The sequence below is a fragment of the Chelon labrosus genome (assembly GCF_963514085.1).
Source record: "Chelon labrosus genome assembly, chromosome: 2".
In the NCBI taxonomy this organism is placed as follows: domain Eukaryota; kingdom Metazoa; phylum Chordata; class Actinopteri; order Mugiliformes; family Mugilidae; genus Chelon; species Chelon labrosus.
The window spans coordinates 23662105-23673034 of NC_140338.1; the positions used below are offsets into that span (position 1 = coordinate 23662105).

The 10930-nt window shown below is 39.3% G+C and overlaps 1 protein-coding gene across 1 annotated transcript; it reads right to left on the reverse strand.

The window, feature by feature from the left end:
* Positions 1-1103: 1103 nt before the first annotated feature.
* Positions 1104-8399, reverse strand: LOC311502017 (prostaglandin D2 receptor 2-like). The gene is made up of 3 exons (XM_084564130.1): positions 6954-8399; positions 6729-6764; positions 1104-3937 (listed from the first exon to the last, which is right to left on the reverse strand). Exon 3 carries the CDS (start codon positions 3831-3833, stop codon positions 2400-2402), a length of 1434 nt encoding a protein of 477 aa, XP_084420256.1. The 5' UTR covers positions 3834-3937; positions 6729-6764; positions 6954-8399; the 3' UTR covers positions 1104-2399.
* Positions 8400-10930: the final 2531 nt, after the last annotated feature.

Genomic DNA, 10930 nt, shown 5'->3' on the forward strand with positions numbered 1-10930 from the left:
AAATGACAGTCACATAAAAATACATTAATTTGTTACTAAAGAGCTGAAACCACCCGTGCAAATTAATGTGAACTAATAACAAAAAAGATATCTAAATAAAATGTTATTTTACTCACACCACATTTTTTATTTAAAGCACACTAAAAACTGCACTAAAAACTCTTATTGCACGTGAATTTCATCAAATGTATTTGTTAAGATATCCGTGTTCTGGGATCTTGCTGGTTGTGAAATCAATTATCAACCTCTGTCAAAACTTTTTTCTCTCTTCTTATCTCCTTCCTCTTTTATTCATTTGTTAGTATGTTCCTCAAATGAATTTAAACTAATAGGCATCACTGTGCGTCCACAGAAACATACAGAAAGAAACAGATGAATACAGAAAGAGACAGAGACATAGACGTGATCTAAACGGGGGTGAGAGAGGGAGAGTATGATAATCTGCTGGAAGTGAATGGCTGCAAGGAAAGTGGAACTTTGTGTGTCAGTCTGACCCGTTAGGTTTAATCCTGCTCTGTCTTTATATTCTGGATCTTCACTCTCTAATATTCTCTCCAAATTACAACTACCTCCATGGTAATCCCATGCCACTGTGACCTACATTATACCTCACTCTGTGAATGTGTGTGTGTGTCCAATTGAGTGGGATGGAACCAGACAAATGTGATGGTGACAGTGAGACAGTCAATCAAAATGGATATCAGATATGATTAAATCCAATCATTCAGAAAGGTGGTTCAGCGGTCCAGATTTGAAGTGCACCTTGATTACAGGACCTGAATAGAATAATCCCACTCTATCGTTTCAGGACTGTGTATGTAGTCAATGCTACACTGCCCTCTTGTGGACAGAATCTGTATAACAACAGCAACCAATCAACAGAAGCGTCTAATGGTCTGGCTTGTGATTTAGATCCAATAAATAATAATAAAATCCCTGCGTGCTTGAGCCCTCTTGTCACAGTTTGCGTCTGCTTTTCCCTTTTTGGTGTTTCATTTGAATATTTTGAGGGAATAAATCTACTCAATATTTCATATATTCATGTCACTGGTGTTTTTTTTAAAAAAAAAGATAATTTGAAGGGGACCGAAAAACCAAGAGGATACTGCGGTCATGTAAAATGTTTTATTATTTTTTTTTGTTTGTTTTTTTTTTTTTTATTAATTTAGGATATAGAAAAAAAACTAATTTAGAGCAGTGAGCGGTGCCATTCAGTGCTGTGAAAAAAACAAAAACAAAAAACATTTACATGTTGTCAAAATGAACATATTGCTGTAGGATCATAGATAATATACTAACAGAAAGAACATCGTGAAACTTAACTTGTGAGGCTGCAATGAATTAAGCTGAGTTTTCCATGCGCACCCATCTTAGTCAAATGACTAAGTCAGTGCTGGTATTGCCTCATTTGTACAAAACACAAAAGTATTTGCTCTAATGGACAAACAGAGACGCAGTCTTCATGAAAGTTATGATGGAAAATTCACTACAACGTTGTTGAACCTTGCTAGTGCATCCAGTTGAACTACTGTTCAACTTCTCAGAGGGCCGTGAGCTAAATGCTAATATGAGCAAGCTAAACCTGCTCACAAAGACAGTGATACAGTTTTTTACCATGTTTACATCTTAGGTCGGCATGGTTGCTTGCTAGTATAACAATTAGGACAAAAGGAAGTGCAGTGGTTAGCACTCTCACATGGTTGGCTTTGTCACGTTACCACGAGATGAAGATTCTTAGTTAGAAGCTGGGACCTTTCTGGGGCCTGTCAGGGTGCTCTGGCAGATTGCATGCAAGCAGATTAACTGGTGCTGTAGGTGTGCTAGCTGGTAAAGACAGGAGGCCTGTATTCTGCCATGCTAGCATGCTATGTTATAAAGGTTTATTGTTATAATTCTTATATGTTTTGTCGCTTTTTAACAAGATACATGCATATTATGTTAAGATACTTTACTTTCGTCTTATAATGACTGAAAGTTTCTTGTTTCAACCTTTCTATGTGATGATAACAGCAATTCAATCTACTTAAATCTAAAAGTTATTAAATATACCGTTTCAGCCGTGATCAAAAAATGGTTACCAAATGATGGCACTGGATGAAATGCAGGGGAACATGCCATCACAAGTGACACAAGGGGAAAAGCAAAAGTCAGTAAGGTTTCATCTCTGGGCAAACCAGTGTTTGTCTAAATTTATTTGCATGAACCAAATCGATTTTGGGATATTTCGGGCTGCCCCAAAGGCTACAAATTCTATATCAAACCTTTACCTTTTGTACTAGTCAAATGCTTTACATGACAGGTCTAAGGGCTTCCATTGAGCTAGCACATGTCACAGTCATGACATGAAAAAATATAAAACAAGCATTTTACTAAGTAAGAAGCCAATAACCCAAAGTGTCTCAGCTATTCTCCACATCAGATTTTGAACATCTTGTATGCTCCATGTGACTGTCTCTGAGGCGTTCAGGGAGCAAAGGTGATGGGATGGGTGGATGGGTGTCATGTGACTGACCGGGCGCACATGAATCTTTTCGTGACCCTGGCATAGCAAGGTCTACATCCCGACTGCTCTTCCGTCTAATATGAGCTCTTATGCTCTTGCTTGGGACGGCCAGTAAGCCGCCTCTTTCCTCTACCAATCCATCAAAGACTGCTCCCAGACTTTGTCGTATTCTTACCCAGAAGTGTGGGCAGCTAAAGGCGTACAGAATGGGGTTCAATACTGGATTTAAGAAAGCAAAGGTTGTTGCTATGGGCAGTCCCACCATCACCAGTTTGAGATTTTCTCTTTTATAATGGGCTGTCACTTCAATCAGGCAGATGACGTGATAAGGAGCCCAGCACAGTGCAAACACTGCAATCAACGATGTAACCATTTTGGTGAAACTCTGTGAAAGCTGGCTGTGACCGCTGGCTGTGTTTGGGGATGAGGTACTTTCTGTCAAGATCAAAGATGGCCCAGAGGTCGGAGGCTTGAGAAGGAAATGGGTAGTTTTTGTGGCCGTGAGGATATTTGGATTCTCTGATTCCGTGTCTCTGTTTGATGCGATGAGCGTATCAGCTATTCTGCTGGTACTCTGCTTCCTCCTCATGTTCCTGCTCCTCAGGCTCAGACCTATTTTGATGTAGCTCCCTGCAATCACCACCAGAGGGAACAGGAATGCCAGCAGCAGCTTGGAGATGGCTGTCACTGTCTGCCTCTTGTTGCACTCTCTATCCAGTGCGGCATCAGGAGATAAATACAAGGCAAAATTATGATAGCACAGCCTCCTCTGATCCCTTTTCTCAATCACTGAGCGGAACAGGGTGTAAGGTAATGTGTTAACTGCTGCCCACAACCAGCCCAATATACACACCTTCCACGCCCCTGCCACTGACCGATGATTCTGGCTCCACACTGGCTTAGCCACCAGAAGCAAGCGGTCCAGTGAAATGGCAGCCAGCAAGAAGGCTGACACAAACATGTTTAAGAAAAAGATGGAAGCCTGTGCTTTGCAAAGCGGGTCGCCCATCTCCCAGCTATGTGGGGCGTTAAGGTAGGTCGTGAAGAGCGGCAGTGTCAGGGTAGCCAGGAAGTCAGACATGGCCAAGTTGAGCACCCAGACGGAGGCCACAGTGCGGTGTCTCAGACGGAAGCCCACCACCCAGATGATCAGGGCGTTCTCCAAAATCCCTATGCAGGAGACCAGACCGTGGAAGCAAACCACCATCAAATTGACCTTCGTGTTGTTGGTGCCTGGAGTGTTCCTCATGATCTGAAGCAGGGGACAGAAGATCTGTTCCTGTGTGATGTTTGAGTTGGGTTGTGATCCATTGGGCCCAAGGTTGCTCATTCTGCTCCGCTGAGGAGCTGTTGACTGAACTGGAGATGGATGAGCTCAGCGTTTTGTACGTGTGTCCCCCAGCAGTTTCCGATGTTGTCTCTTGTTCAGAGCATCTGTGGAAAAAATGATGAGATGCAGTGATGATGCTGAGGATGTTATGAAAGGCAGATGTGCTCGTGCTTGTAGATAGCTGAGGCGTTATCACTCCCATTACTCACAGTGACTCAGACAAATGTCTCTGTTTTTGTCTCGCTTGCTAAAATGAATTGATCAATTACAAACCATCCATTAAACTGTTTCCTTGATGCATTGTTAAAAGTAAATAATGAAAACCTCAGTAAATGTAAGTTGCAAACTGTAGGACCAAATCATAACAAAATACAGACATTTCACTTGTGTATTTGGCACAACACACAAAACACGCTCTGACGAGAGCTGTTGAGGCTGAGACATGCTACTGTTTTACATTTTCTGGAAAAAAAATGCAACTCGAAGAGACTGTTGTGCTAAAAACGAGTCACAGCAGAACACAGTAGGCGTCTGTCGCCAAGTACTACTAACAGGAGATTCATTATCTGTAATTATTTTATGTTGCTTCTACAATTATCAGCTAAATTATATATGATAAGGTATTTATTACATCCCTGTGATAGACTGGCCAGCTGTGCAGGGTGTGCCCTTCCTCTGGCTCAGTGACATTTATTACAGTGTACTTGGAAGCAAAGTAGGTTTGTAATGGATTAATAAATGTTAACAAGCGAGACATATATGGAAACTTTTCACTTAGCCACTATCTGGAAGGAAAAGGAGTGGTAAAGTATCAGTTATCATCACCGTGTCAGATGTTTTTGAAATGCACTTTGTTTTGGTTTAGAAGGAGTTTAACAGGAGTTTTTGTTGTTGAGGAGCAACCTCTTCATGTTACATGGTTCCATTGTTATATTTTCATCTGTACACTCATTAAATGCTCTACAAGCTGCATAGTGACACATCAGTGCAATAAGTAAATTTTTTTTTAGCACTTTCAGTGGAAATGGACTTCTTGGGAACGTGTGCACATAATTGTTACTAAATTCTTCAAAAACATTATAATATACAGGGTAATGCTTTTCCTTTACTCCTTACTGGCAACAAGACCAAATGAGAAAAAAAACATGCAGGCAACATGTCAAAGCCTGTCGCTGCGGTCTAGCCACATACCAGCTATTGGGCAACTTCACATGCCGAGTGAAGCAAAAGGGAAGCAGTGCATTGTTATCAGACACGGACAGGACAAGGACTTATCTGTGTGTTACTCTATTGTTACATCATTTTCCGAAAATGATGAAAAATGATCTCTTTTAATTCAGTTTAAAGGCATACAAGAGTAAGGAAACCAGGAAGTATTTTAATGATATTTCTTTCAACTACTCTTTGCAGTTTAAATTAGTATATTAGAAGGCCGTTGGTTGCTGGCATTAGCTGACATGGAGCAGACACCACTTGCTAGCTATGAAGTTGTCAGAATGATTGCGGTGGGCTGCATGGCCGACAGTGGCTGCGTGTCACAGGGTTTGCAGGACCTGTTGAGTCTCAGTTCCTAGACACAGCTGCAAAAAATGACAAATACTCAATGCTTTGATAATGTAATAATGCACGGCTTATTTTATCGGGGCACTGAGGAAGGAATCTGAAAAAACTTGAAACAGTGACTGCTCAACAAAAGATCTTGTTGATAGCAGATGACAGAAAAATAAAGCGTCTACCAACTTCAGAGCTCTAACTGCAAACTGCAAGAATCCACTTGTAGTGTAAACATATTTGCCACGTTCTCAGCAAATAAGTGACCGGCAAGATGAACTTGAAAATGTGCAGCTGATGTACACACGCATGGGAAACCAAGATCTATAGGCTGAAGAATAAATAAGACCAAAAAGAATCTAAACTTGGAGTCTCATTTTGACACAAACTTTTCTGACTTGTTCAGCATATTTTTCCAATTACAGACCATTTGTCAGGTGATGCAGTAAAATACCAGTAAGTACTAGCTCTACAGAGTAAGTATTAGAGTTAGACATGTGTTAGATTTATTTTTATGTAATGTGGTACGTGAAGTCATGACAAAAATATGACTGCTTAACTGTGAACCATTACGAAGCTGCCGGTGCTTCGAAGTAAACCTTTGAAAGTCATAATCAGAAATTAGAAACATGAATACCCGCAATATGCAATATGAGAAGCACAAGCACCACACAGAACAGATAAGAGTCAGTCAGCAACTTTGCACGAAGCTGGTGAACAAGCCCGGGAGATTCAATAGACAGATAAGCTGGGTGGTTTTGTATTTTCATAAACAGAGTCACATTTGAAGCACTGCATTTTAATACTGTTCTCTTCTGGCTCTGAGTTACATACTTATTTGTTTCTTTACCGGCATTTCATTTTATAAACACTCAGCTGGCATTTTATTAAGCACACCTAACTCTAAGCGTGTATCTTGATGTGATATTTGCCGCTGTGTTTTGTAATTTCTTACTGAAAATCAATAAAAAACATTGTTCAAAAACAAAAAAAGCACACCTAACTCACTAAGTTACTGATATTAATGTAGGTGGACAAGTTATTTTAAACCCCTCATAATCTAAATCACCATAAAATAAAGCTTCTACAGTGACCACAAAACTGATAATAACGAAGGCAGGAATCATTGTGGGACTCTTATAAGCCAAATATAAATAATGAACTGGCAACCGAGTGTACACAAATCATAAGAAGGATACTGTAAGGCATGCTAAGATCCTGTATCTCATTTCAAAAATCAGAGCTGAGTATGCTGAAAGCACCTTCTGAAAGTACCACATTAGACTGGATTCCACACAAAACTGAAGGGTGACTTAAATGTAAAAGGAAAGACATCAAACATACCTATTGCTAGGACAGCAGGGAAAGAAAGATGATGGTCTGCAACAAAAGAACAACAAGAAAAATGTTAATAACAATTCAAATTGTGTAAAAAAGTTTCTTAATACAAGAAGTAGATCAAAACCATGGAAAGTTAGTATTGTCAACTATTGCAACAGTTTGCAGAGAGGTAAAGTTAGTCATGATGCTTCAAACAGGACTGATTTTAGTCATTTCAGTAACACTCACCTAGATGTTTGGTTACATTCACGGAGGAGGGAGAAAGTCAAAACCTTTCATGAATTCCTGTTGTGTGTCAGGCTATCTCTCCAACAGAGACACACATCCCTTCAGTTCTGTCACCTTCTACAGCTCTCATGTCCCGGAGACACCCACTGAAGCTCACAGACATAGACGCCTTTGCTCCGCCCTGTATGCTGATGACTTTACCGATGAAAGAGACTGACTGTTTCAGCAGGGATGCAAATTTGGCTTAAATTCAGATAGGTGTGGTAAAATACAGAGGCATGCAAAAAGGGAAACAGAAAAACAAAAAAAAAAACAAATCAAAAACAAAAGTAACAGAAATAGAAATATGGTATCTGTGATATGTTGCTGTTTGTACTACATGACTGAACATCACGACAATGCTGGACTTGTGTGAACTTGTTGGCCTTACACTTGTACTGTGAGGTTGTCTGATGATGATACACAGCACCCACCACACACACACACACAAACAAAAAACACAATTAATACAAAATCACTAAGACAGTGGTCCTCTGTTCAAACATGAACAGCACCTCTGAGAGTCTGCCTGAAACTGAGATGCTTAATGACTGGAAATGTCTCTGTCTACATCTGCTGGTTACGTAAATACAAGCGACTCAGAGCTGGTGCAGCAACCTAAGACAATAAACAATTGAGGAACTACATGCTGTCGATTTAGAAAGACACCTATCCCTTTTTAAAAGCATATTACTGTGACATAGATCTAATTTGGAATGGGCAAAATGGTCATTGGTTGCCATCAGCCCATAACAACACATTCCAAACTAAAGTCTCTTATTTGACTCTCCCAGTGGTGGGTCAGGCACATGCTACATTGATTGGAGTCCACTTATGGCAAATTTAAATGACTGGGCGGTATCTGTCTAATCTGTAGACCCCAGCAAATAAATATTATGACATAGGGATATAAAACCACTTTTACAGCTTTTAGTACTTGTAGGAGCACTATAACTGGAAGCAGTTTGGAACAACCAAGACTTACTGTTTGTGGGCAATCTGAATAACTGAGCAAGAGGTTCCCTGGTCAGTGGGGAGGCCACAAACTGGTCAGTCCAGGAGAATTACAGAAGTCCTCTGTGAAGATGCGCTAATCCTCTCAGCAGAACTTTATCAAGCAGGGTGTAATTGCAGAGCAGCTAGCCGAAGTAAATGGTGACTGAAGTCTTATTGGAGTTTGCCAAACAGTATTTAAAGGACTTTGACAGAATGATGAAGAAGGACAATTTTCTGGTCTCATTCAAATCTCCCAGGAGATCCCCAAACGTATGTTGATGCAGAGAGAAAAACCTGTTTCAAAGACATGATAGCTTTAGCACCACCCAAACCAAATAGCCAAGACCTGAAGATGGCGGTTCACAGGTGCTTCCCGACTGTCTGAAGGAGGTTGAGAGAATTTGGAGAGAGTTATTAATTACTTGCAGGACTGACAACTGCAATGCCCTACTTTCTGGTCTTCCCAAGAAAAATATTTTACACTTACAATTGTTACAAAACTCAGCTGCCCGTGTGCTGACGAGGACCAGAAAGAGAGCGCACATTAAACCCATTTTAACGTCTCTACATTGGCTTCCATTTTGCTTCCGAATTGATTTTAAGATCCTTTTATTGGTTTATAAAGCTCTTAATGGTCTTAGTCCAAGCTATTTATCAGAGTTTCTCTTATCGTATGAACCTCTTGGAGCACTCAGGTCTTCTGGCAGCGGCCTTTTAATGGTACCCGGAGTTAGAACAGAAACCCACGGTGAGGCAGCCTTTTGTCACTATGGTCGCCGTCTGTGGAACAGCCTGCCTGAAGACCTGAGGGCTGCAGAGAGTTTTGATATTTTTTTAAAGCAAACTGAAGACCTACCTTTATAGTCTGGCTTTCTAACTGAATCTATTTATTTATTTATTTATTGACGATTTAGGTTTCTACAGTTCTTGCTCTTGCAGTTCTTGTTGGGTGTGTCTGTGTACGTGTGGGGGCGTGTCTGTACTGGGGAAGTGGTGGTGGTGGCGGTTGGGGTGGGGTGGGGGGGCAAGTGGGATTATTGCATAAAGCACTTTGTGCTACATTTTCTTTGTATGAATAATGCTATACAAATAAAGTTTGATTGACTGATTGATTGATTGATGATGCTAAGAGCTTGCAACATAGGCTACAAACATCAACGATTTTCTACAAACATAGAAATGAAATTGCTATTTTTCTGCTCTGTATATTGAATGTCCATATTTTAGTTTGTGAAAGTGCTTTTTGTTTAATTACAGAGTTTGTCATTCCTTCTCACCATTCTGACAGTTTCCCATTTAGTTTCTCTTTTCTCACTGTCTTTGTTCTTTTATTTACTCTTTCTCTTTGCCATGGCCCATCCCACCCTTTACTTTCACTTTAACCCAACATGTTTGCTCCTTTTTTCAATTCATCTTACAATTTCACCACCAACCGTAGATTTATTATCTGGCCATTTAATGCACAGTTTGTCCTCCCTCTCTGCTCTTTGGACTAATGGATAGGGTGAGGTTCACTTGGTTTCTTGTAATTGTAAATGCAAAATAATTTTTTAGGGCAGGGCACTAAGCATTCTTCCAGAATGCTGCAAGAAACTATGCCTTCTGAGGTTTATGTTTGAACTAGATAACTACATCACTGATTGAATATCCAGAGGGTCATCTTACCGATGCAAGTATATATATTTCCAAGAATATAAATATAAATTACAATTAGTCAATGGTTTGTCATCCAGTGATTTGGATAACAAAACAAAGGTCCAGATGAGTATGCTACACCATCCGCCAAAAAGGTAAATTGTGAGTATGTGGAGACAAATTCAATCAAAGGCTATTTATTTCGTATTTTAAAAAAAGTCATTTTTTTTCACTCACATTGAAATGCATTTTTGTGGATACTTTTAGTGCTATATGAACACATACATTTATTTTATATGTATATTACATGTGAATGCATGCTTAAGTTAAAGATAAGGGCAAAACCTTGTGAACCTGTGAAAATCAGACTTATAAGTATATTCCATTCCAGGTCAGCTTTTCTGTCCTATTTATCATCCATACAGTCTAGAGAGACAAGTAGAACAGAAAATATTTTTAATAGGAAATGGGAATGAGGACAGGAATATGGAAAATACATTTAAGAGTTAAACCAAATTTAAGCCATAATCAAACTAAGTGATCAACTGATGTGAATGAAGTTAGTGAATATTTTATTGTATTAGTACATAATACCATTGGAGTTATTTTCCTTCTATGCCTTATACTTGAGAATTGGGAACAATCTACTTTAATTATACATTAACATGCCCCACCTTTGTTCTTAACCTTTAACAAACATTTTGACTCACAATGTGGTCATTCTTGAGATAGACTAACATCTAACATCCAGTATATCTGGATGCGTCATGTTCCTTGCGATGCAACTTTATTGACTTTGTGCTGATAACAGAGTCCAGCTTTTCATGAATTCAGAGCTGTGCATGTCTGAGTGACCTCAGGTTCCCACCCTCAACTATACAGTACACAAGTGCTGTATATATTCAGCTGTAGAGGGATGATAGGTCATCACTTCACTCTCCTTTAGGAAGCACTGGAGTCATCACAGCTGGGAAGCATCAAGGTATGGTTGTATTTAGTGCTGAAGTGTATTAAATCAATTGAAAATCAGATTTCTTTATTCACATTTCCAAATGGCATTTTAAATGTTTCCAAAGAAAAATAATCATTTGAAACGTACGTGATATTTTTCCTGACATTTTCATAATGATGAAAATAATAAAATATAATATGCAACCCTGAATGTATTCAGTAGAATAATCATCTTTTAAAATTGAATTTCACGTTATTTAACCAACTTTAATTTATTTATAAAATATTTGTGTTGCATATTATATGAATGCATCTTGATCACTTATTTTAATGTGTTCATATGGCTTTTAATGCAT

What these genes read in the sequence shown, in the direction of transcription:
- LOC311502017 (XM_084564130.1), bottom strand. Translation starts at nt 3,833, where the DNA reads ATGAGCAACCTTGGGCCCAATGGATCACAACCCAACTCAAACATCACA.